Source organism: Eutrema salsugineum, unplaced genomic scaffold (genome assembly GCF_000478725.1).
Source record: "Eutrema salsugineum unplaced genomic scaffold, Eutsalg1_0 scaffold_1, whole genome shotgun sequence".
NCBI classification, from domain to species: Eukaryota; Viridiplantae; Streptophyta; class Magnoliopsida; order Brassicales; family Brassicaceae; genus Eutrema; species Eutrema salsugineum.
In genome coordinates, this window is record NW_006256909.1 from 3,745,274 (window position 1) to 3,770,314 (window position 25,041).

The window sequence follows — 25,041 nt, forward strand, 5'->3', positions numbered from 1 at the left end:
ATGCCAAGATTCAGGTTTTTTTTTAAAGCTTGTCTTGGACCAGTTTGACTGCCGAGAAAACTGTGAAAGGAGAAAAAAAGAAGTGATTTGGGATTTCTTTAAAGCCAAGGCGAGAGACAAGACGCCAATAGGTTAAATTACGCAAATGATCTCTAAATCATTTTGCAAGCTTATAAGCTTCTAACAGAGGACAAGCTAGCGTATCTTCTGGGTTTCATATTTAGCCACATAGTTGATCTGACAGTTTTTTCAGGTTTTGTCGAGAAACCAAGCTTCTGTAATCATACGATCAAATCAAGAGGAATAAAAGGAAAAGCTTTGGTTGAATCAGAAATTAGCTTCGGTTTCCAAAGTTGATCAATAACCCATCAGAGAAAAAGAGTTAAAAAAAAATTCAAATAGAGATGTTAACAAAATTGGTTGAACAAAAAGAAAACTTTCAACTGTTCAACATTCAAATTAAGAGAATATATTTTTTTTCCCACTTGGTGGGCGTCTTTTGACAAACAAGAGAGAGCGAGAGTGATATATTAAATTGTGTGTCTTTTCTATTGATGACTGACAAAACCATTAGTTTTCATGGAGTATTTTCAGCTGGGAAAATGCAAAAAAAAAGTGGGAGACACTAGAGAGGGAGAGAGATAGATGGTCGAAAAATAAGTAAAAGTGGAAGTTTTATAGCCACAAAGTCGTGGCCTTAAGCTCCATGGGAGGGAAGAAGAATGAAGAACTTAGAGGTAATCAGTGAATCTTTTCTCTGGCCAATTAGAGGTGATCAGTGTATCATACTAAGGAGACTTGGTTCCCAAGGCAAATGGAAATAGCCAAAGCTTCCACTTTCCTTCCTGGTTGCTAGAGATATTTGTAGCCGATATTTAACAATGTGGAACGATTAAAAACATATGTCCAGTTCTAATTATTTGGCTAATCTATTATATGATTGATATATTGTATACGTCTTCTATAAAAAGTTTTTTAGTTTGCATGATGATATATGTAAAGGAAGGAAGAAGAGTGTTGTGGTGCACTTTTTCTATTAATATATAGGTTCATCTTTTTCTATTAAAATACCCAAATTAAAATGAAATCCAAGCTAAACTATAGGGAAGGTTTATCTTTTTTTTTATTAATATGTTTGGAATTACAAAAAATATCTCTAAAACATTAAAAAGAAAATAAAGTATAAGAAATCGAAGAAGAAAGAAAACCTAGCAAATTTTGCCACAAATAGCAACCTTAGACGTTGGCAGCCTGATTGGATTCGGTTGCGACATATTACTTTGGTCGAGTGAATTTCATGGACAACAAAGATGGTTTGGATGTGGTAACATGAATCTGTTTTTGGTATTTTAGGTTACATTTAGTAGAATTATATGTACACGTGATAGGAAAGGTTACCTAGCTTTACAGTGGGTCTTGTGTTTAACTACATAACTTTTGAGGAAATTGTTTTAAAAGTTTGTGTGAGAGGGAGGAAGAGAGAAAGACGTAAAGAGAGAATTAAAAGCCTTTAAAGACATATAGATCTGGATAGACAGAGTGAGTGATGGAGGGAATGAGTGAGAGAGAGAGGGATATAGGGAATGAGTGAGAGAGAGAGAGATGGAGGGAATGAGTGAGGGAGAGGGAAAGAGGGAGCAATGGAGAGAGGGAGAGAAAGATAGGTGAAGCGCAAAAAGGAAAATACATGAAAGACAATGAAGACAAAGTAGAAGAAGGTAAAAATGAGGAGAAATACAAGAAAAAAAGACAAAGACAACAAATAAGAAAAATCAAACGGTATAAAATGAGGAAAGAAAGAACACGAAGAAGTCACATTTATCTTAATTTAGTTGGTTATAGGTTTCATACACTTATTTACTATTATTTTTTGGATTTTTAGTTTTGGATGGTGTTTACTTTTTATGATTAGTTATGTTTTTGATTTCATATGTCTTAAATGAGTTGTTCTAATTTTTTTTGGTTTACAACTTTTAAAATATTTTTAACGTTTTTGAAACTTTTCGGCCTGCGCAACGCGCGGGCTAAACACCTAGTTATATAGATTTTGAACAAAAAAAATTGTATAGATTAAAAATCAAATTTTATAATTCTGATATCAAAATTTTGTAAACCCATCCTCTCACTTCACACTGATCTTATCAAATTAAACAACTTCAATAATTTGATCAAGATCTCTTAGGATTTTTTTTTACTCGGTGTGTTATTCTGAAAAATTATCGGTTTGCGCTGGGGCATTTGTAACAAAGCGTAAATGGGCCTTTACATACCATATCAGAAAGACCATTAGAAAAGCCCGATATAAACTGCACATCTGTAAAATTAAACCCTCCCAAAACCCTTTCTTCTTCGAGGAAAGATTCATTTCCAGCTTCAGTTCCTTCACTTCTTGTTTGCTCGATAGAGAGAAGAGAGTAGAGATGCCGCTCGGAGAGAGAGGAGGATGGGAGAGGAGCGAATCCAGGTACTGCGGCGTTGAGACTGATTTCTCCGACGATGTTCCTTCTCTGCTCTCCTTCCACATCTCTACCGGCGGATTTGACTATGTTCTTGCTCCTCTGGTTTGTTTATCTCTTACTATTTCTTCCTCCCGATCTCATAGCCATGTCTATTATTCTTGTGGAAATGGCGATTTCAACTTTCTTTCTCCCTGATAGAGTTTCCTTTTCGCTCTTTGTGAAATGTTGTTACGCAGATGAACCCTTCGTATAGGCCGAGCTTGGTGGAAGGAAACGGTTCGGATACTCAGGTTCTTCCAGTGTCTGGCTCTGACTTAGTCTTGGCACCTTCTCAGTGGAGCAGTCATGTCGTTGGTAGGATTCTCTTTGCTTCTCACTGTGCTCTTTTGTATTGGTTATGAATGATGTGTTTTGATTAGTCGTAATTCTCATTCTTTAGGAAAAATTAGTTCGTGGATTGACTTGGATTCTGAAGATGAGGTCTTGCGAATAGATTCAGAAACCACACTGAAGCAAGAAATAGCTTGGGCTACACATCTCTCCTTACAGGTGCTTGTAATTCCATGGATTTATGCCCTTTTGTCTTCTTTGCCGATCTTTGTTGTCATTGGCTCTGATTCTTCTCCTGCGTTAGATTGAATTGCGCCTTGCTAATGTTTGTAATTTGTTGCAGGCATGCCTTCTTCCTACTCCTAAAGGAACCTCGTGTGCGAATTATGCCCGATGTGTGAACCAGATCTTACAAGGGCTGACTAACTTGCAGGTGATTTACGAGTTTCTTGCTTTCTGTCAAGCTTTATTGAAGATGAGTCTTTTCTTTAAAAGAGCATCTTCGATCAAGCTCTAACTTTTTTCTCCCCTCTTCTTTCTTTTATTTATTTAAATGTCATTCTGCTATGAAGTTATGGCTGAGGGTTCCACTGGTGAAGTCTGATGGTGATTCAATGGATGCTACCTCAGAGGCTCTGGTAAGACGTAGTTTCAGTATTTATGAATACAAATGCATGTCCCTATCTATTCAGTTTTTTGTACTTAATTTTTTTCTGTTTGTATTGGCTTTAATATATACTCGCTTCTATGCAGAATGATTCCTGGGAACAATGGAATTCGTTTCGTCTTCTTTGTGAGCATGACAGTAAGCTGTCTGTTGCTCTCGATGTTATGTGAGTTGAGAGAAACTCTTGATTGGTTTTTGTTAAAGTTCTTTCCTTCCGCAAACATAACACCATCTCTATTATCCAGGAGTACGCTTCCCTCTGAAACTTCACTAGGACGCTGGATGGGAGAGTCTGTGAGAGCAGCTATTATAAGCACTGATGTAAGTTCCTCACCTTTTTACCAAATTGTTAAAAACTCGATTTATAACATGCTTCTCAAATGCTTCTCATTTGTGTCTGCAGTCTTTCTTGACAAATGCCCGGGGTTATCCTTGCTTGTCAAAACGCCACCAAAAGCTTATAGCAGGATTTTTTGATCATGCTGTCCAGGTAATAAATGACCTGGACTTTAATATATAGAACACTAAATTTCAATGCCGAGAACTTTACTCTTTATGTGATCAGCTTTTATTTCTGATTATTGTCATTCTGTGATAAGAATCCTCTTTTAATTCAGAAAATAGATATCTATTTCTCTTTGCCTTCGGCTCATTATCATCACTCTTGTTGCAGGTTGTAGTTTCTGGAAAGCATGTTCATAATCTTCCAAAGGCTTTGGATTCGAACCCTGAGGGTAATATTTTCTTTTGTCTGCTGACAATACTGTTATACTCTATTAGATTTTTCGTAGTTAATTGTATAATGGGCATCATTTATAAGCATAGCCGTTCCATGTTTTGAGCTAAATAGTTTGTATATAACGTTGCCTTTTGATAAGTCCCCAATTGTTTGGCTCTCAGGCACGCAGAGGCATCCCCTGCGCTCATATTTGGACTATGTTGCTTATCTGTTCCAAAAAATGGAATCACTTCCTGAACAAGAACGTATAGAGGTTGTTTGTTGGATCCTTTGTCTCAGTTCTCTCTATCTTTATTTTATTTTTACCACCAGAGATGCAATCAGGCAGAACCGACCTCAATTATAACAGTTATCTTATTCTTTATACAGCTTGGCTACAGGGATTTTTTGCAGGCACCCCTGCAGGTTAGTCTCTCTCATAAGTTATACTGATTTCCGTCTGTTCATCATAATACCTTACCCTGTCATGTAATGAGCTTATACTGTTTTTTAAATACAGCCTCTGATGGATAACCTAGAAGCCCAAACCTATGAGACGTTTGAGAGAGACTCTGTCAAATACATCCAAGTATGTTCCGTATGCTATTATTGTTTCCTTCACATCTTATATTTTGATAGCTCTGTTTTATGAACTACATCTGATGGATGAATTTTGCTATACAATTCAATAATTTGCATGGTTGTTTTTTTTATGTCATGCCTAACTTTTGTCCATCTTTGTGTTGCTAGTATCAAAGGGCAGTTGCCAAAGCCTTGGTGGACAGGGTCCCTGATGAAAAAGCGTCGGAGTTAACTACTGTATGTCACATGTCAATGTTTGGCTTAAATAGCTTACAAAGTGGCATTTTCATTTATAATTTTTGCATTTGGGAACTTTATAAAATACTTCAATAGTACTAAAGTTATAGTTTGTAGGTCTTGATGGTTGTGGGGGCAGGAAGAGGACCCCTTGTGAGGGCGTCGTTGCAGGTAAAGTTCTGATGCAATTCCATGCTGTTCACAATGAGACTTTGAAATTCATATTTTTCTTAATCTATTGTCTCCATTGGTTTCCTTTCTTAGGCAGCTGAAGAAACTGATCGCAAGTTGAAGGTTTATGCTGTCGAAAAGAACCCTAATGCAGTTGTAACACTCCATGTGAGTTGTCAGCAACCCGAATCTAGCTAAACATGGCTAAATTTTATGTTGTTTCTTTCGGACGTTCGGAGCTGTTTTTATTCAACTCATAGAGCGTTTTTATCCTTTCTGACAGAATTTGGTTAAGATGGAGGGGTGGGAAGGCATTGTTACGATAATATCCTGCGACATGCGGTTTTGGGATGCTCCTGAGCAAGCTGATATATTGGTCAGTACATACAGATTTTGATAGCTATTACTCATAAATGACAAAGTAGACAGTTCGTTTTATTCTTGTTTGCCTCTGTTCTTCAGGTTAGCGAACTGCTGGGTTCTTTTGGAGACAATGAACTTTCTCCTGAGTGTCTTGATGGAGCCCAAAGGTTTCTGAAGCCAGATGGAATTTCAATACCATCCTCGTATGTGTACCCCTTCGCTTAGTCGAATTTCCATTAGAAATCTATGCTCTAATAACTGCAAGGGCAGTTTTTGCAGTTTTCATTAAATCTGTTTTTCAGTTACTCTAACTCAAGTATCATCATCGTTACTTCTTTAGGTATACAAGTTTCATACAACCTGTAACAGCTACGAAGCTTTACAATGACGTAAGTTCTTCTGATTTCTTCTGTGTACTCTATCTCACAAGAATTTCCGATTAAGCTTAGTCTTTTACTCTATTTGGCAGGTTAAGGCTCATAAAGATCTTGCGCACTTTGAAACTGCTTATGTCGTCAAACTGCATAGTGTAGCTAGACTTGCTCCTTCTCAATCTGTGAGTCTCTCTCTTTCAGAATTGCTTATTAGCTTGAAGCTTTCTTTTTGAATACATTTATGCAAGTCTTGTCTATCTCTTGATCTTAGGTGTTTTGTTTTGGTCTTAATTAGGTTTTCACATTTACTCATCCAAACTTCTCACCAAAGGCCAACAACCAACGGTACAAAAAGCTTCATTTTAATCTACCAAGCGACGCTGGCTCAGCCTTGGTGCATGGTAAACACTTTTTCTTGCCTTTTGTCATTTGAAATGGGAATGATAGATGATTTTTCTCCATTTTTCCTACTCGAAAACTGAATCTGTGATCATCTCAACAAAAACAGGATTCGCTGGCTATTTTGATTCCGTCCTTTATAAAGATGTCCATCTTGGGATCGAGCCGACAACTGCAACACCAAACATGTTCAGCTGGTAATGGCTTTAATGTTTGAATATGACGTTAAATAGTTGAACTACTCTCTCCTATTGAGCCTATTGCTTGAAAAGAACAGAAAAAGTACAATATGATATCTTGTTCATTTTTTGCAGGTTCCCGATCTTTTTCCCATTGAGGAAGCCTGTGGTGGTGCACCCTGATTCTCCGTTAGAAGTACACTTCTGGAGGTGTTGTGGTTCCTCAAAGGTAAAAAAAATGTTGAAATCACAAAACGCACCTAACTCTCTTAGTCTTGAGAACTAGTATTGATAATCCTTTGTTGTTCGGGTTCAGGTTTGGTATGAATGGTCAGTGTCTTCGCCTACTCCATCTCCTATGCACAACACCAATGGCCGTTCCTACTGGGTCGGCCTTTAGGATCAGAGGATACTGAGAAGAGAGACTTGAACTGATGATGTAATTTCTTTGTGCTGTATTTTTATGTCAAAAAAGACCATAGTTTACTAGTGAATCAAATCTTTTTGACCTTATTAATGTTTGTATTTCAGCAATTCTTTTTTTATTACAAAGCTGTCTCTAATATACATGTCATCTCAAACGGTCTTCCATTGACAAAACATCGCTAATAGATGTTGGAGTATTGTTGCTGTTTTGAATCCATTCGTCGTAATCTTTGAGTAATTGCTGAAGCAGAAGAGGTACTAGTGTATCTACCAGTGTCTGCATTACTCTGTCATCATCATACAATATAAACATTGCTTAACACTTCGATCCAAACAGCAGTAGAGAGGTAAAGTGAACAACAATGTCTTACTTACAGATTCCCAGGAGCTTCAACAGCTGATACTGGAAGCATTGTGAATGGCGGCGTTGAGATCTGTCATGAACAAGGGAGGTTTTTATGAACAGCTGAACTAAAGATTATTCATATACACAAGCCTAGTTTCAAACACAATTGTCGACAAAGAGTTGTCTAAAATCAGCATGCAAGACATAAGTCGATATGATCTATTTGCACAACGATGGTTTGCAGAAGACCCATCAGTGTGCACTGTAGAATACGGCGCTCTTAAGGCTACATATTAGCTGGAGAGAGGACTGCACCAGAATAAGACTATGAATAAACGAAAAAACTGAACTGCAATACACAACCTCTAGAATGACTTTCAATGTCACATCAACCTCCAAAAATGGCTCTGGATCTTCCATGTTCCAAGTCATGCAGTTTGTCATAATTGCTGCATCCAGGAATGGACAACTTTAGAAACCTCAGGTTTGCCGTGGTCTTTCAAATGCTTTGTTTATAAGAAGAAAGTTACCTGAAAAATTTTCACTTTGGTTCTCCAATAACTCTGACCCCTCCAGCTGCAAAGACAGCAGATCAAAACATTCGTGGGTAAAGAGATAACAAGAGAAATATTCGACAAAATCACAAATGTTGGTCTTATTCATTCAACCTTGCAGGAAAGTAGCTCAACAGTACAATCTTCCTGTGTGGGAGTGACCCTCAAAACCAGTACTGGAGAAACTTCAAAGCTCATTAACTGAACTTTTGGCAATGTACATCTGCACTGTAAGACAAAGATTTACTCTCCCTTTCCAGATAAAAAAAAGAAGTTGATTGAATATCGACCAAAACAATCTATGTTTACTATATATTATCCACTTACTATCTATGTTTAAATATACACTCTTTAGATACTTCTGCAGTTCTGCTTACAGATATAACATGTCCTATCTATCTAAAAGTTCAGAGACATCAAAATTTCCCACAGCCAACTGAGCAAACTAAAATGCCACACATAAATGAAGATCCAGAAACATGTGCAAAGACCTTTACGCCAGACAAGTTTGTAGAAACTGAAAAATAAGAACATTGAGAGTAAGGGGGGTGAAAGAAAGAACCTGTAAGTATTATCATTTTCATCAACTACATGATAACTCTGCAAAGCCTTGGCATTGATTACAGCCTCCATGCCAGATGGGTGTTTCAGGAAGTCACTGAAAGTGAGCTTCTTTCCTCCATTGTTCTGCAGCTTGATTCTCTGCTTCCTTGAAGCAGAGAGGTTGGCTTTCTTTGAACTAGAAATTAACATTGCTCGTTTACCACTATGAACATTACTACCCACCTGGATTCTATTCCTGAAATAGAGCTATTCCCCTATCAAATCAATAAACCAGAAAAAAAAAAGAAGAGAGATTTAGAAATCTATAGAGACCTGGGATTTATGTTACTGTTAGGGTAGGATCTGCGCAAACCCAGGAAGTTTCTCGGGCCCTGTGAAGTTACTGAAGTTCTCCATCCGTTGTGAATCCCAATATCCATTTCACTATGAACGTTACTTACTACTCTCTTGGAAAATTGAGGAACAAGAAAAAAAGTACGAAAATGAAGAAATCCTATATCTCACAAATTGATTCGTGCTACAACAAGAGCCTTATCGCTTCTTCGCTCTTGCACGATCATCGCCGTCGAGAAAAATAATTAGTGACCAGGTGAGTTCTGCAGAAGTACAGTGACCCAAGAATCTCTATCCGCCATTGATGGATGTGTGCTCCTAAAGAAGACATAATGTTGATGGTCCTCCACGTGTGTTTCTCCACTCGCTGTATCATTTTGTGGTGCGAACATAATAATTACTAAATAATCATACTGGTAAACAACACAAGCATATGTAATTAGAAACCAAAAACATGTGTACAAAGGAAACATTTTTATTGTTGAAATGAACTTCTGCTAATTTACGGTCGATTAGTCTTTTGCTTCTTTTTTTTTATTGCTACATCTCTTTCGGTTTCTTCATTAGATAAACTGTGGAAGCTTTTCTTTTGGTTTAACACTTCTTAAGTGGTGATCAACACTTTTCTTTTTGCACCAGTAAAATTTTGGTAATTACTTACGAAATTTAGTAAATAAACAGTATTCTTGAACATGCAGATACGTCGCATTCAGATCATCAACTAACAAAATATTACAATGAAAAACATCCAACACCGTCCTTAACTTTAAACTCAAGTTTGGAGAGAGTAAACTTAAACTGAGAAACTGCTCATAGTATTAGAATAAAAAATTATCCAAATTAACAAAAATACAGAGCGTTGTTCAAACCCAAAAATCAAAAAAAAAAATACAGAGACAATCTGTAAAAGTAAAGAGGATTAAAAAAATTTTAACCCCCAAAAACGTAAAACATTCATCGTTTACGACATTACAATCGTAATATTTACCCATCAAAACCCTATTTGTCTTGTTGTATAAAAACAGACCAGAATCAAAATTGTAAGCACTATGCAGCTTCAGATATTGGCAGTTCATAGCATAAAATTACCTGTACGAGTACCCACATCCACAAACACACGCACACACACACACACTCTCTCTTTCTTTGTAACACAAACACACGAAAGCCTTCTTCTTTAGCTAACTGGATCTTCCTCAGCTCGGTGTCCCGGTCTCAGTAGTCGCAGCTTCCTCCTTTATTTCAGGAGTGGGGCTATTCCCACGTTCACTAATCGAGCTGCTGCTATTAACCACTTCACTGGTTTCGATCAATGTCGGAGAGTCTGTGACCAGTGAAGCGGAAACAGGATGAAGAAGAGGGTTCTCCTCTGAATGCTTTGGTTTGTTCAGAGCGTTACAGTGAGGGCAGTAATATGTTATGTAAGCGAAATCCTCTTTCCTAGCAAGTCCTGCGCAATTATGAAACACATTGCAAAATCATCTTAGAAAGCAGCATATAGTGGAAAGTTCAGGTATAGCATGATGCTCAGAGATTCATTCACCGTTATGCATATGACAGTTTCCACAAATGAGTGCATATGATTGTGTGGGATCTTCGCCGACAAGAAGGGCCGCGATGCGTGAGATCCAACTGCCATCGTGAGCCGCATATCCCTGAGGACTGTAATGCTCAACCAACATCTGCTGGTTTTGCTCTGCGCTGCCTGGAAACCTCTCGCTTGTCCCAGAATGGTGAGACTCATCATCAGAATGATGTGCTGAAGTGTTCCCAGAACTGTGGGGTCTAGCATTTGGTTGTCTTCGATTCCTCAGCCCTCGTGATTGGTTAACCTCCATGTCATTGCTCTTTCCCGATGATGGATCGACCTGGGATTCATCTCCTAAGAATACTTTTAAGCCTGAATCAGCACCCAATTTGGATGCCAGGACAGTTGCAGCTGCTGCTTTTGCAGCTGGATCGGGGTCATATCTCTGCATAAAAAAGGCCCATGTCAGCACCAGTTCTAATTGCAGTAGTAAGCTATAAAAGACCTCAAGTCACAGTGACAAGCATTCATATGCCTTTCTTTCGATTATTTGAACATATTGGACCAATGTGCCAAACGTATAAGAAGTAATTTCAAAACAAATACTTTATGTCGTTCTCTTGTTATATTCAAGCATAGATGCTTGTAACCGTGGCAATAAATACAATGAATTCCAACTGTCACCCTATATCTAATCGTAATCGCCATTATCCCAAATAATGTACAAACAAGCACTGAACACAGGGTAACTATCCACTAACTATAACTGATACGCAAGGATCAGTACATGATCAAAGTAAAACGAGCAAGAAAAAAATGGCAGCAAATATCGGAATCCTAATATAATCCAAGATACTGTTGTGTGAACTAGCCGCACTAAAAAAATTCTCTTTGTTCAACATTACTTTCTTACCTGAATAAGTTGTTGCGTAGTGTAATAATTGGTCCTTTCTTTAAGCTCATTGATTTTAGCCAACCTTTCTGCTCGAAGCTTTTCCAAAGTCTTCTGATCTCTGCGATCAACTATGCAACCATTTTTACACAGGGAAACGATTAGAAACACTGAAGCTACGAGAAAACACCAACATCTTACATGAAATGAGCATCTAAAACCATGGAAAACACAAGACTCACACATCTTTGAGAAGGTTACAATTGAGGAATAAGCAAGTGCAGATATAGCAGGTAAGAGAAACATTGGCAAGATCCGAAAACTCCTCATTTTCCAATCCAAATCTCCCGTTCTGGTTGTCAAGATCGCATAACCCACTGCAATTATCTGAAAGGCATCAAATTTAGCACACCATCGCAAATTATTCACCAGCTAAGTTGGCTAAATTTTCACCACAAACTAAAACATCAAATTAAAATTCAAATTGCTGACCTCAAATATCACGGAGGAAACGATGAGATTTCTTGTGAGTTTCCTCCATGTGATCGATCTGCGCTTCATCCTGGATAGAACAGTCGCTTCTTCCCTTGAAATGTATTGAAGTCTCTTCTCAAAATCGTCTCCCCTAACCCTAAATATCGCATTCCATATACGCGAGAAGAATCCATTTCGCTTCTTCTTCACGCTATCGGAGGTTGCGTCTGCAGTTGCGGCCACGGCAGCGACGGCGGAATCATCCTGCTCACCGCTCTCAACCACCGCTCCTTCCTGCTCCTGCGCCATATCCTATTACCTTCCCACAACAACCGCCTCCAAAATTCACCGAAACTACTGCAAATTGAAACAATCGATCATCACAACCTGAGACTTTAAGAAGCCAAAACTATTTCACTCGGGATCCGAGAATCGCCCACTTGCCTGATTCTCTTGATCTGGAATTCTCTAGAGACGGAGGATTTGAATATCTCGAAGAGCAGAATAACTGGCGATGATTGGCTTCCTCTCTCTCTCTGCGACAATTTTCTTCGCCTTCGAGAAGCCAAAGGGAAAGGGGAGGAACTCGAGATCCACCGGTAAAGCCACCTCGACGTCAACACACGTGATTCCCACGTGATTCTGTGTCGGAAACTCGAGGATTGGGCCCATTACTAGCCCATCATCTTCCAACTTCATTGGGCTTCAAATCTAGTCTCTTTTAAATTAATTAGTTTGAAAATTTGCCGATAGGTTTGCAGCTCAAAACCGGATAGAAACCAATAAGTCAATAACCAAAAAGTTCGGTTCGATTCTGATGAATCAAACTCACTTTACAAAAAATTAGCAAGAATAATTCAATGTTAAATTCAATGTTAATTTCAAAAACATTCACACCCAGTGGGACTCGAACCCACAATCGCTTGATTAGAAGTCAAGCGCCTTATCCATTAGGCCATGGGTGCTCCTTGCCAAGTCATTTCAGCCTAAATTATTAATATCAATGCTACAATATAAACTTCGGGTAACTATACGATATTTATACAGTATTTATTTTGTATTGTATGACATGTTTTATAGTCGCCATATAATGGCAACATTGGCAAGATCTTTCTCTTCCCGCCTAAACTTAGAGCTCGGCAATAAGCTGAAGGGATTGGTTTCGGAACAACTTCACGATGAAGCATTGAGACTGTACAAGCAAAAGATTCATCCTTTAGGCACTAATGGCTTCACAGCGATTCTTCCTTCTGTCATCAAAGCTTGCTCTTTTCAACACGAGCCTTTTTTACTTGGCGAGCAGATTCATTGCCTTTGTCTCAAGTCAGGCGCTGATCGTGATACCGTTGTGTCCAACTCTCTCATCTCTATGTATGCGAAATTCTCTACCACATACTCCGCACGTAAGGTATTCGATGAAATGCTTCAAAGAGATACCGTTAGCTATTGCTCCATCGTCAACTGTTATTGTCAGGATGGATTGTTGTATGAAGCGCTAAATTTTTTCAAAGAGATGTATTTTTATGGTTTTTTTCCGAAGTCCGAGCTGGTTGCATCTCTATTGGCTCTCTGCACTCGCATGGGAAGCAGCAGTAAGGTAGCAAGAATGCTTCATGCTCTTTTTCTTGTTGATGAGAGGATGCAGGGATCAGTTCTCTTAGCAACGGCATTGGTCGATATGTACTTAAAGTTTAATGATCCTGGAGCAGCCTTCCATGTGTTTGATCAAATGGAGGTGAAGAATGAGGTCTCATGGACCGCCATGATCTCGGGCTGTGTCATGAATCATAACTATGAGATGAGTATTGGCTTGTTTCTAGCAATGCAGAGAGAAAACGTTAGGCCCAACCGTGTTACACTGTTGTCTATTCTACCTGCATGTGTAGAATTGGGTTCTGGCTTAAGGATGGTGAAGGAGATTCATGGATTTTCTTTTCGTCATGGATTCCATTCTGATGGTCGATTAACAGCTGCTCTTATGACCATGTACTGCAGATGTGGTTATGTAAGTCTCTCTAGGTTACTATTCAAGGAATCAAAAGTCAGAGATGTTGTAATGTGGAGTTCAATGATTGGTGGCTATGCTGATACTGGAGATTGCTCTGAAGCTATGAATCTGTTAAGTCAAATGAGAAAAGAAGGAACTGAACCCAACTCGGTTACTTTGTTGTCTATTGTCTCAGCTTGCACCCATTCTGCATCATTTAGGTTTGCATCTAGAATCCATTCTCACATCCTGAAATGTGGCTTCATGTCAAATATCTTATTGGGCAACGCCCTCATAGATATGTATGCAAAGTGTGGCAGTCTTCTTGCAGCGCGCAAAGTATTTTATGAACTTAATGAGAAAGATCTTGTGTCATGGAGCACAATGATAAATGCATACGGTCTTCATGGCCATGGTTCAGAAGCGTTAGAAACTTTTCAAGGGATGATAAAAAGTGGAGAGAAAGTAGATGCAATGGCATTTCTTGCAGTTTTATCGGCTTGCAACCATGCTGGCCTGGTAGAAGAAGCTCAAACCATATTCACACAAGCTGACAAAAGTTACCAAATGTCACTCACATTGGAGCACTATGCTTGCTATATCAATCTTCTTGGCAGGTCTGGGAAGATCGACGATGCCTTTGACGCTGTAAGAAATATGCCCATGCATCCAAGTGCAAGAATATGGAGTTCTCTGCTATCCTCTTGCGAGATTCATGACAGGCTTGATGTGGCAGGAGAAATTATTGCAAACGAGCTAATGAAATCTGAACCTGACAATCCAGCCAATTATGTATTGCTGAGCAAGATTCACACAGAATCTGGTCATTGCTATGGTGCAGAAGAAGTGAGGAGGGTTATGCAGAGACGGGGACTGAACAAATGCTACGGATTCAGTAAAATTGAATCCTGAATTACACATTGCGGATTACCAAGGAAAATCTGGGCGTCCTATATGAAGATCTTATCTAAGCGCTGCTCTCTTTCTGCAGTTCAAAAGCAGCATCACTGATGCATTCTCAATTGAAGTCATATTTCATGTTTTTGTTATCGTTTGGCGACATGAACCGATATATGAGGGCTACCAACATGATCATCTAACGAATTTATTATCTCTGCTATGCTATGTCAACTTTGAGCTCATGAGTGCTGTTTATCTCTTTCATGCTGAGGGACTAGCACACAATACCGTGGAATATCTCTGTTGCTGATATTTATGACCATCATCAATATTGGTAATGATGAGATTTGTGTAACTCAGAAAGAAAACCAAAAGCAATGCGAAACTGGAATCCAAACAGCTTACAGAGGCTTGAATTGAAGCTTTAGCAAGGAGAACTGATATATGGAGTTCTTGATCCATAAACGTCATTAGGTTGAAGATGCATTTGAGCCCATAAGAAAACAACCTGTAGCATAGTACAGGTATATGCTGCCTTAGTGTTGCATCATATCCACAAATTGATTTCGAGTCATATTCTGATAATTTTTTTTGGTTTATGCAGAGGTTGGTTATTGGAGAAGTGTAGAAAAACGAGAGGCAGGTCATGTGGGTACGATATGGAAAACAATGCCTCAAACATGCAACAGAATATTTAGGTTGGACACCAACTCCTAATAATTTCATTCATGTACAACATCTCATGAAGTCCAAGTAGAGAAAAAAAAGGAGCACACACATGCAAAACAAGAACAACAAACTGCCTGGTACATAAAACAAGTTCAAAGACAAGGATGCAAGTATACCCTCACAATAGGCACCTAAAGGGACACAGGTAACTAGTAGTCAAACCATATTAAAGCTAAAAGTAACTGCAGGCGCTGTTACGCGTGATCAGACTAGATTGTTTATCCAGTCAATGTCCATCATGAGGAAATTGTCCAGCTCTAAGTCTTCTACTGAGAATATTGATTCTGCAGTTGCGTTCACTGGGAGATAATGTTCATTGGCCATCTCTATAATCTCAGTAGTAACAGATGCATCAGGGGAAGCAGGATCCTGAGAGGTAACTTGAGCTGTTACCGGGATTGTAGTGGTAGAAGAAGGCACAGACACAACTGATGAAGCATAGTTTGTTGCTATTGTCTGTATGTCATGCTTGGACAGAGGCCGGACAGAACCTTCAGGAAGCTGCGGCTTTTTATCAGAGGGAAAATTGAAAACTCCCCTCTCACCCCTAATGCAAAACAAAGCAGCGTCATAGGCTCGAGCTGCCTTCTCTGGAGCATCATATGAACCTAGCCATATTCGTCTTCCAGTCCTTGGGACTCTGATTTCAGACACCCACTTGCCCCATGCCCTTTTTCGAACACCCCTATAGCATTTGAATCTTCGATCTTCATGAGCTTCTTCAAGTGAGGAGCTAAGGAAAGGAGATTTAGGAGTAGAGGGTGGCATCATTTCCATAACAGAAGCAGTTTTTCCAGATTAGTATTTAACAGTTTTATGCACAACTATAGGGACTGTAGAAACTGAAAAGTAAGGGTATCGAAGGCATAGAGAACATTTGTGTTGAACTATGAAGCAGGTGGAGATGAAATGGAGAAGCACGCGATTTGTCAACAGCACGTGGCAATGAAGAAACTGCGGTTGTGCCAGCATAATATAGTCCTCGAGAGTTCCATTCGCGGGGATCGTCTGACAAGATAAAAGCCAATTTATCTGTCAAGCATACGTTTCTTAAAGGAGACACACCGCAAAAAGAAAGTAAAAAGGAGAGGAAGAACCTACAGGTTGTTACAAGTCAAATGTCCGTTTTTTTGTCCAAGTTCAGACACGCGTAAGAGCCACCGCAGTTTCCGGAGAAATTATCCGATCAATCCAAAGCTAGCTAAAGTTTCAGTTTTCTTCCATTTGTAAGCCAGAAAATCTGTGAAAGCATTTAATTTAGACCGACATCCTTTGATGGAAACATTTGATCCAAGTCCTGTCAGCATTAAGAAGAGTGCTAAGTGAAAGCTTTTCCTGGAACCTGAGCCACTTCTTGTATTCCTGTGATCCGAGGAACCAAGCGTAACAACATTGAAGTGGAAAGAACGATTTAAGTTGTAGAAATGGGAAAGAGCAGAAAAAAGGTAAGTGGCTTGCAAATATTCTAAGGTTAGAAACATTACCTAGGATCATATAATCTTTATTGTACAGTTTTGTGCTTAATTGCTCAAGGCACTAAAGCATAATCGTGTACTTCAGTTGGAGAATATTCTACTATCACCTAAATGGACCACAAAGGGACCGTTGATGATCGTCATACATAGCACATGGATTTCCATCAGCAAACTGCATAAGGCAGGTACTCAAAAGAAATATCAGCTAGTTATGGAAATATCTCTACTGAGCAAACTCATTTAGTTAGAAAAGATCGAGATCTGAATTCATCATTAATTGGACTACTCTAATTGCTACCTTTCTCTCTTTGACGTATATGCTTGGCCTCAATTACAGCAAATGCCTGAATACAACACGCAAGAATGCTTTTTGGAAAACTTCGGACACAAACCGATGTTTATGTGATTCTTAAAGGGCTCTAAGGATGGTATCAAGTGCGAGTAACTATTTGAGCAAAGAGACCCACAAGTGGGATGAATGTGTTCAGAAACTAGCAATGTCTTAAACCCTTATTCCATAATCTCTGGCTTCTGGATATTTTAGCTGGTTTTTTATTTTACCTTTTCAAACTTGGTTTTTGGTAATTAGGTCTTTTGAACTCTCTCTTTTGTAAACTCTTGCCATCTTCAATTTATCTGAGTTTCTATCAGTCATTTTATCACTTTTTTGTGAGCGGCTTCCTTGCCTTGTGTTTCATGCATCCACCATTTAAACACTCTTCTTTGAAAGCTTTTCTCACAAATCCTTAGTGTGCAAAAGAGAAGTGGAGAGGCCAATCTCACACAAACATCTATAAAAGCAGACAGTGTCACAAACAGCCAATAAACCTTTAATGTGGACAAGATCTTTATGTTCAAAGAGTTTACAAGAATATTATAGAGACTGCAAGGATTTTGTCACTCCAATCGTTTTAAAGGCTCAGCTTTCTGAATATTTAGGATCTGAAACTGTTTGCTTTTCGATTTGAAGCTGGAAAACTTCAGAGAATTCCTTAAGTAAAGACTCGTGAGTTATATCTATTAACCTCAAATCATCGACCTTTCCGTGTTCTCCATTCTCAAGCAAGCCCTTTATGCTTCCAACTTGTCGGTCTCTAATCCCACATGGAACTATCGAGTTGAATGGTGTTAGATCTGTTGTGACATTAAGAGCCAGACCATGATATGTTATCCATTTCGACACACGAATACCTATGGCCGCCACTTTTTGGTTGCCTATATAACATTTGTAAACGAAAAGAGATAAATCTCGACATCTATTATAATTCAGTAACAAGATACCAAAACACAACTAAGAATCTAAAAACAAATGTTTAGAATTGAGACATACCAACCCAAACTCCTGTTAAACCATCAAGGCGGGAAGCTTTGATGGAGAAACTAGAGGAAAGCACACGGATGACTATCTCTTCAAGCGTCCTGAGGTACCAATGAAGATCCATCTCGTGATTTCGAAGGTTGATTATAGGATACATAACTAGCTACATTGTCAAAGAACCACATTTACTGGCAACAATTCTTAGCTTGAAGAACTCATACAATTAGCAAAGGAATTTCCAATGTATTGTTGACATTAGTACCTGACCAGGGCCATGATAAGTGACTTCACCACCACGCTCAGTTCGACACACATCGAAAGGAGCATTCTTTAAGTCGAAATTGAGATAATCCTCTGAACTGCCAGTTCCCATTGTGTAAACAGGAGTGTGTTGTAATAAAATCACTGTATCTGAGCAGTCTTGGTTGCTATCAATCAATGCCTTTTTCTCCTGGACAATGCTTTTCTGCCATGACCAAGCTTTCTTGTATGGAACCAATTGGTCGTAGAGATCAAAACACAAGCACCTGCAAAAAGTTATGAATCGATGGTGATTGCACAGAAAGTGTTCGTGAAAATGCCTGAAACAAAATAAAGAGAACACAACACGGTGAGTGTGAGTTATAAAGAGCGAAACTTTACTTTCTTGGGTTTACATCATTCCCGAAGTTTAAGATCTTGACAGATCTGGATACTCTGTTCCTGCTGGCGTTAGTATGATGGTGATGATTGAGCCCCGAGATAAGAGTTTCTACTCGATGCAACGACTCCATTACTAACAGTGATGTGATATTTGGAAGAAGTGTGATATTTTCTTTAACTTTATTTTTGAAGTCGTACAGTAAATCAACTTTAGCCAATGAAAGACGACGAAAGCAGCAATCTTGACCAAAAACATTATTTTTATGTACATATTCGAAACCAAAAAGCAAGCTTATGGATAACAGATATTTACTTGCTTAATCTGAAGAAGATAACAAAAAAAGAGTGTGGCATTATCGGATCATCTGGTCCATCATCATCCACTTCCTCTCGCAATTGGGGTCTGCTCTTCTCTCTCGGTAACTTTCTGGGAAAAAAACCCTAATTCTTATCCGTTCGGAGCTTCATTGTAAAAGTTGTTGAATTTACAAAGAAATATGCTGGCTTGTCTGGGTATCGTTGAAGAATCTGTCTTGCTGCCATGAATTACATTCCGAACAATGTTGGGTTTGATTCATGTCCTTGATGAGCTCGTCAATGGTCTTATGCCACTGCTTATCATTCAATAGCAAAAACTCAGTTCCTGAATCATCTTCTTCATCAACATCCTCTCTCGGTTATAATCCCTGTCACTCGATTTCGTTGCGGGGTAAGAGAAGAAAAGAGCTTTGGAGATTTGTTCCCAGTGCGGAGAAGAAGAACAGTCACACGGGTAATAAGAGGAGAAGAAGTTGGTGGCAAAGGTTTTTCTTTGATGACGATGGGGATTGGCTTGGTTTGAGGGACGAAGAAATTATTGATGAGACATCTGAGCTTGAAAAGGATGATGAGATGTCTGATGAAGAGAAATTCGAGACTTGGAAGAGACGAGCAGAGGCCATTGTGGAGATACGGGAAGGTCGGGAGGAGATTGGGGATAAATATGATGATGATGATGTGAGCAAGAAATGGGAGGATTGGATTGTGGATTCTGATGATAGCTTAGTTGAATCTTGGACCCGAGACTCTGCTGGAAGCAAAGAGGGAAGTAAGAACGAATCAGAGCTCGATGAATTTGCGATTCCAGAGAGAGGGTTGGTTAAAATGGTGAGGGATATGGTTTTAGGAGCAGAAGAGGAAGATATTCTATATGAAGACCGTGTTTTTCGTTATGCATCTTCGAAATCGGTGAGCTATGAAATAGTTGTACCATGCTACATAGCTTTATCGCTTGAACTTTATTCATTGCCATTGATATGTGTGATTCTTAGTCCAGTTGTTATTGATCGTAATGTTCTCCATAAGACTTATCAATGCTCATTGACATTGTAACGCTTTACAGGCAAAATTTTTGGCGGTATTGATCCTCATACCATGGGCATTGGACTTTTTAGCCCATGACTATGTACTCATGCCCTTTCTAGACAGGTGATTTCTTCATTTGTTATTGTTAACTTCCCAGCTTATGTCTCTATTTACATTGTGTTAGTGCCAAGTTTGATTATTTAGTTTGTGCTTTTACTTACAGATATGTGAAGACCGTACCACTTGCTGCCCAGACGCTTGATGTGAGACGTAGTCAGAAGCTAGAAATGGTTAAAGAACTGAATAGAGAAAAAGCTAGGTACCGTCTTGAAGTCGAGATTGGCAAATCTCCTCCTCTTTCTGATGATGATTTATGGTGGGAGTTGCGGGGTAAAGCGTAAGACACAACACCACATAGTTTTACTTTCTTTTGATGCTTAAGTGTTGAAAGCTGATCTTGCTATGTATACCAGATAGTTAATTGCCACCCATGGGATTTTTATTTTTGTTTGTTCCTCCCTTTGGTCTTTTTAATAGCTTGGAGCTGCGAGAGGAGTGGAGATTAGAGAACCGGAAAGCATTTGCCAACATATGGTCTGATATGGTGTTTGGGATTTCGTTGTTCGTTCTTTTGTACGCCAATCAGGGTAAAGTAAGTTTCCAGCTGGAATTTCCCCAACCTACAATGACATTTTAAGTTTCATTTCAAGCTACTAGCTGTTAAACCCGTTTTGTTAACATGTGTCGTTCTTGGTAAAACTTTTTTCAGGTAGCCTTGTTGAAATTTACAGGATATAAAATCATAAACAACATTTCAGACACGGGGAAAGCATTTCTCATCATCCTTATCACCGACATTTTCTTGGGGTAAATGTCCTCATCTTTGCTTTGATTAAGAGCAGCACAGCAAACATGATAGCCTCCAGTTCTAATAACCTGATATTATCGATAAGATTGACTATAATGATTTGCCTGTTGTGAAAAGAAGGTATATAACTTAATGCTTATTTTTGTAGGTACCATTCTGAATCTGGATGGGAGACATTGTTAGAGATAATAATGGAGCATTACGGTCTTGAAGTTGAGCAAGCTACTGTAACCATTTTTATCTGCCTCGTTCCCGTTGTTATCGATGCTTGTGTTAAGCTCTGGGTATCTTCTCTTCTCCTATTATATCCTCTTTGTGCTTTCTGTGTGTCTCCTTTGTTTCTTCTTCTTTGCTCATTATCTCTTTCTGCATTTGAAACTCTCTTTTATCTTGTGCAGCTGTTTAAGTTCCTTCCAAGATTGTCTCCGAGAGTTTCCAACATTTTCCAGGAGATGAAACGTCATTAAGTAGTTTCCAACATTACAACCCTCGACTTGAGCTCTGTGTTTCTATCACACAAACTATTCTTCAGCTGTATTTACTTTCATATAGACACATAAGAGAAACATAGGCTATTTTTGTCATTCATCTTGATTTTTTATTTTGGTTGAATTTTTGGTGAAAGAATTGAGAGATCATAATCTGTTCTTTCACAACAGTACTTAGTCATGTACACAAAAAACAAACCTACAAAAGAAGCCCTTTGGGCTTTTTAGGTTTATGCATATACTTGTGAAGTTGTAATCTTCAACTTGTGTAATATTTATGCATAAATAATTGTGTAATTATTTCATAAATATTCAAAAAAATAACAAAAGTAGTGAAAGAATTACAAGTCTCGCCACTTCTTTTTTGGGTGGTTGATTTGATGATTAAGTTTTAAGAGCTCAAACTTCCACACAAAACGCTCATGCCTTTGTTGACTCAGGACACTTTTCTCTCTATTGGCCCAAGAACAATGTCTTAAAAGCTGACAAATGGTTATGATTAATAAAAAACTAAGACAGTATAGTTTCACTTATCAAAAGTTTATGATTTTTAATCACTAGATACTATAAATCGAATGTTGAAGGTCACAAGTGACTCACAACGTCTTTAAATCAAAATAGTTAGTTGAGGAACTTGGGTTGAAGGTCTTTTACACGTTTAAAGTAATTCTTTAAGTAAAAAAAAAATTGAAAAAAAAGAAAAACATAATACAGATCTCATCAAAATATAGTTCTCAACCAAACAACAGATTTACACGATAATGGACCAAATCATGTACATATATAGATACATGTATGATGTATATACTTCATAGATCATCTATGACATGCAAAAATACTGGTTAAATGTAGAAAGTTTAACTACAGTTACAGGATAGCATATTTACCAGTTAGATTCCGTTGCAGAAAAAGTTGTCTACTACGAACGGTCTGCAATAGATTATACATTGATATACCTGTAATTGCCCCATTTAATATGGCGGATTTCAAGGGCCATTGCCCATTTAGAAGCTAGAACCTCAAATAATCATCATATTGTATGTTTTAAATTGAATCATTAGTTTACACCATTTGCTAATAAATCTTGGTCAAAATCTGAAGCTGACAAAGTCCAAAGCACACAGATTAGTGTCAGAAATTAAAAGCATACTTGTCCAAACTGGAAATGTCTCCTTTGTTTTTTTTTATTGTAAAATGGGACAAGAAATGTAAAGCGAAAACGTGACCAAAATAAAAGAAAAAACATAAATTAGGAAGAAAGAGGCAAGACAAGAATAAGAAAAATATATACTGTAGATGGAGGAATGTCTGACTATCTGACAGTAAGTAACTCCATTAAAGGCCATCTCACTAGCAGCCTTTGACCAAATCCTAGCCCTTCATTCATTTGTGTAACTCTAATTTCAAGAAACAAGCATCAAGCATATGTAAATTTGTTCAAGTAAGAAAAAAAATCCATTATACAGAGGGTATAAATCTAATTTTCACAAATGAACAAACATTTAACTTGAACCTAAAGATTAACATAAGTTAAAAATCTTTCGTAATAATTTAGTTACATAAATAGAATTTCTTGTTGACTAAAAAAGTTATGTTATGCTATCAGAATTATTAAACCATGCACGAGGTTCAAAAATTGTGTCATAAAACTATTTCTATTTTGAATTACTCATAGCCTAATTTGTTAAATCCTAAGAATCTAATTTGTTGATAATTCATAGTTAATTATTATTCTATAAAAACCCCTTTTTAAAAAAAACGAAGAGGTATAGAAGAAGTTGGTTTCATATGAAACAGCTCATCTTCTTCTTTGCCCCGCCAAGATCGGATCCCATCTTCTCTCCTCCACCACCACCACCTTCTCTCCATTTTCTTCCCTCCAATTTACCTCTCAACAAGTTAACACAAACCCACCAAACTAAACAAAAACAAAAAAACAAAAAAGAAACAAATTCTTAATTCTTTTCTTAGACAGAGAGAGAGAGAGAGATAGAGAGATTTTGGGTTTGCATTTTTCTCCTTCTCTTCATTGAAAGTTCTCTTCTTTTTTTGGGGTCTTAAATTCCTTGTGGGATTTTGATTAGATGGGTAATGTGACATCAAATGTGGCGGCCAAGTTCGCATTCTTCCCGCCGGAGCCAGCAACATACGGCGTCACAAAAGATGAAGAGACCGGGAAGCTGGTCTTCGCCGGAGTCTCGCCGGACAAGAACGTAGAAGTCCACCAGCTCAGCACCAAGTCCGGTAACAAAGTCGTGGCCACGTTCTGGAGACACCCTTTTGCGAGATTCACGCTTCTCTATTCCCATGGCAACGCAGCTGATCTTGGCCAAATGGTCGAGCTCTTCATCGAGCTCCGTGCTCATCTCCGCGTCAACATCATGAGGTACATTTAAATGAGAAAAGCTAAAAACTTTAAGGGTTTTTGATAGATTCTTGCATTGAAAATTGTAATCTTTTTTTGTGTGTGTCTCATGTCATTTGAATCAGCTATGATTATTCAGGCTATGGAGCTTCAACAGGAAAGGTAAACAAAGAGAAATCATTCAGATGTCAAACTTTTCAATTTGATTTTCTCAATGTTTTGTTTTTCTGATATAAAGTCTGGTTCTTTGGTGGTATAGCCGTCTGAGTTCAACACATATTATGACATTGAGGCAGTGTACAATTGCTTGAGGAGCGATTATGGGATCAAGCAAGAGGAGCTGATTCTGTACGGACAGTCTGTAGGAAGCGGGCCAACATTGCACATGGCTTCTCGGTTGAAGAGGCTGAGAGGAGTTGTTCTTCACAGCGCCATTCTCTCTGGCATTAGAGTGCTGTATCCTGTCAAAATGACACTCTGGTTCGATATCTACAAAGTAAGTAAACATACAAATTATTTTTCTTGGGTCTGTTAGTACATATTCTGGTCTTGTCTCATCTCTTTGTTTTGAATGTATCACTGCAGAACATAGACAAGATTCGCCATGTCAACTCCCAAGTACTTGTCATACATGTATGTAAGCTTGATCAACTGTATGATCTCATCTGCTGTCTTGATTCTGTTGATTGATCTCTGATTGACCTGCAGGGTACAAATGATGAGATTGTGGATTTGTCTCATGGGAAGCGGTTGTGGGAGCTGGCGAAGGAGAAGTATGATCCTTTATGGGTGAAAGGAGGAGGGCATTGCAACCTCGAGACCTACCCAGAGTACATTAAGCACCTGCGCAAGTTCATAAACGCAATGGAGAAACTCTCCTTAACCAATCCACCACCTAAACAACTAACCAATGAGCCTAGTATCACTGAAACTAAGCATAATCGTTGCTTGAGATTTGGGAAAAGGTAGGTTGGGTTTCTGGAGGTAGTAGCAGAGAATCACAAGACAATTGGTAGATTCCTTCCTTCTGCATCGCATTCGCATGTGCTTTTAAGTCAGGAAATGCTCATTTCGATCTCTTAGAACTCCAAAAGCTTGTGCAGAGTCATTTCCTCAGTGTGATTCAAACCAATGCTAAACACAGGGTCACAGACAATGGGCTGAAGAAGAAAGATCATCCAAAGAGGCACTTGCTGTAGATTGTAGCACTGTTCTTAGATTTGCTCCATGTTCAATCTCATGTAACAAGAAACTGTAATGTAGCACCAAGTTTGGAGTTTTTTCGTAAAAACACCATTACTTGTAGGAGAAGCAGAGAAGCTAACATGA

General features: G+C 38.5%; 8 protein-coding genes and 1 non-coding gene across 11 annotated transcripts; 4 read left to right on the plus strand and 5 right to left on the minus strand.

Moving 5' to 3' along the window:
- Positions 1 to 2,357: 2,357 nt before the first annotated feature.
- LOC18030202 (protein arginine N-methyltransferase 1.5) lies at positions 2,358 to 7,060 on the plus strand. Its single transcript, XM_006412567.2, has 23 exons — positions 2,358 to 2,561; positions 2,696 to 2,813; positions 2,899 to 3,008; positions 3,133 to 3,222; positions 3,362 to 3,427; positions 3,543 to 3,622; positions 3,702 to 3,777; positions 3,860 to 3,946; positions 4,130 to 4,190; positions 4,357 to 4,448; positions 4,565 to 4,600; positions 4,695 to 4,763; positions 4,925 to 4,993; positions 5,111 to 5,164; positions 5,258 to 5,332; positions 5,448 to 5,540; positions 5,627 to 5,730; positions 5,868 to 5,916; positions 5,997 to 6,083; positions 6,197 to 6,302; positions 6,410 to 6,497; positions 6,615 to 6,708; positions 6,796 to 7,060. The coding sequence occupies exons 1-23, from the start codon at positions 2,421 to 2,423 to the stop codon at positions 6,877 to 6,879; spliced, it is 1,929 nt and encodes a 642-aa protein (XP_006412630.1). The 5' UTR covers positions 2,358 to 2,420; the 3' UTR covers positions 6,880 to 7,060.
- LOC18030203 lies at positions 6,914 to 9,041 on the minus strand. 2 transcript variants are annotated; one of them, XM_024149292.1, is made up of 7 exons: positions 8,682 to 9,041; positions 8,368 to 8,604; positions 7,920 to 8,028; positions 7,782 to 7,827; positions 7,615 to 7,700; positions 7,277 to 7,339; positions 6,914 to 7,192 (listed from the first exon to the last, which is right to left on the minus strand). In XM_024149292.1, exons 1-6 carry the CDS (start codon positions 8,786 to 8,788, stop codon positions 7,277 to 7,279), a joined length of 648 nt encoding a protein of 215 aa, XP_024005060.1. In that variant the 5' UTR covers positions 8,789 to 9,041; the 3' UTR covers positions 6,914 to 7,192. The 2 variants fall into 2 exon arrangements, with proteins under 2 accessions (XP_024005060.1, XP_006412631.1); XM_006412568.2 differs by having other exon boundaries at positions 6,970 to 7,192; positions 7,281 to 7,339.
- Positions 9,042 to 9,545: 504 nt separating this feature from the next.
- LOC18030204 (uncharacterized protein At2g24330) lies at positions 9,546 to 12,190 on the minus strand. Its single transcript, XM_006412570.2, has 6 exons — positions 12,041 to 12,190; positions 11,615 to 11,953; positions 11,365 to 11,509; positions 11,144 to 11,253; positions 10,246 to 10,675; positions 9,546 to 10,152 (listed from the first exon to the last, which is right to left on the minus strand). The coding sequence occupies exons 2-6, from the start codon at positions 11,903 to 11,905 to the stop codon at positions 9,899 to 9,901; spliced, it is 1,230 nt and encodes a 409-aa protein (XP_006412633.1). The 5' UTR covers positions 11,906 to 11,953; positions 12,041 to 12,190; the 3' UTR covers positions 9,546 to 9,898.
- A 298-nt stretch (positions 12,191 to 12,488) lies between these two features.
- On the minus strand, positions 12,489 to 12,561 carry TRNAR-UCU. The gene has a single exon. It is a non-coding gene; the product is annotated as a tRNA-Arg (tRNA).
- A 125-nt stretch (positions 12,562 to 12,686) lies between these two features.
- Positions 12,687 to 14,594, plus strand: LOC18030205 (pentatricopeptide repeat-containing protein At4g31070, mitochondrial). The gene is given in 2 exon segments (XM_006412571.2): positions 12,687 to 14,489; positions 14,491 to 14,594. Coding segments are annotated over 2 exon segments (1,854 nt in total). The 3' UTR covers positions 14,542 to 14,594.
- A 500-nt stretch (positions 14,595 to 15,094) lies between these two features.
- Positions 15,095 to 16,651, minus strand: LOC18030206 (ethylene-responsive transcription factor ERF015). The gene has a single exon (XM_006412572.2). The coding sequence runs from the start codon at positions 15,987 to 15,989 to the stop codon at positions 15,417 to 15,419; it is 573 nt and encodes a 190-aa protein (XP_006412635.2). The 5' UTR covers positions 15,990 to 16,651; the 3' UTR covers positions 15,095 to 15,416.
- Positions 16,652 to 17,470: 819 nt separating this feature from the next.
- On the minus strand, positions 17,471 to 18,792 carry LOC18030207 (plastidial lipoyltransferase 2). The gene is made up of 4 exons (XM_006412573.2): positions 18,648 to 18,792; positions 18,268 to 18,532; positions 18,018 to 18,168; positions 17,471 to 17,902 (listed from the first exon to the last, which is right to left on the minus strand). Exons 1-4 carry the CDS (start codon positions 18,776 to 18,778, stop codon positions 17,607 to 17,609), a joined length of 843 nt encoding a protein of 280 aa, XP_006412636.1. The 5' UTR covers positions 18,779 to 18,792; the 3' UTR covers positions 17,471 to 17,606.
- Positions 18,793 to 18,982: 190 nt separating this feature from the next.
- LOC18030208 (chloroplast envelope membrane protein) lies at positions 18,983 to 21,525 on the plus strand. The gene is made up of 7 exons (XM_006412574.2): positions 18,983 to 19,874; positions 20,029 to 20,114; positions 20,215 to 20,388; positions 20,529 to 20,643; positions 20,761 to 20,858; positions 21,008 to 21,143; positions 21,258 to 21,525. Exons 1-7 carry the CDS (start codon positions 19,224 to 19,226, stop codon positions 21,324 to 21,326), a joined length of 1,329 nt encoding a protein of 442 aa, XP_006412637.1. The 5' UTR covers positions 18,983 to 19,223; the 3' UTR covers positions 21,327 to 21,525.
- Positions 21,526 to 23,176: 1,651 nt separating this feature from the next.
- Positions 23,177 to 24,997, plus strand: LOC18030209 (protein ABHD17C). 2 transcript variants are annotated; one of them, XM_006412575.2, is made up of 5 exons: positions 23,177 to 23,733; positions 23,838 to 23,874; positions 23,972 to 24,208; positions 24,298 to 24,345; positions 24,421 to 24,997. In XM_006412575.2, the coding sequence occupies exons 1-5, from the start codon at positions 23,432 to 23,434 to the stop codon at positions 24,679 to 24,681; spliced, it is 885 nt and encodes a 294-aa protein (XP_006412638.1). In that variant the 5' UTR covers positions 23,177 to 23,431; the 3' UTR covers positions 24,682 to 24,997. The 2 variants fall into 2 exon arrangements, with proteins under 2 accessions (XP_006412638.1, XP_024005572.1); XM_024149804.1 differs by having other exon boundaries at positions 24,298 to 24,353; positions 24,436 to 24,505.
- The last annotated feature ends 44 nt before the right edge of the window (positions 24,998 to 25,041 follow it).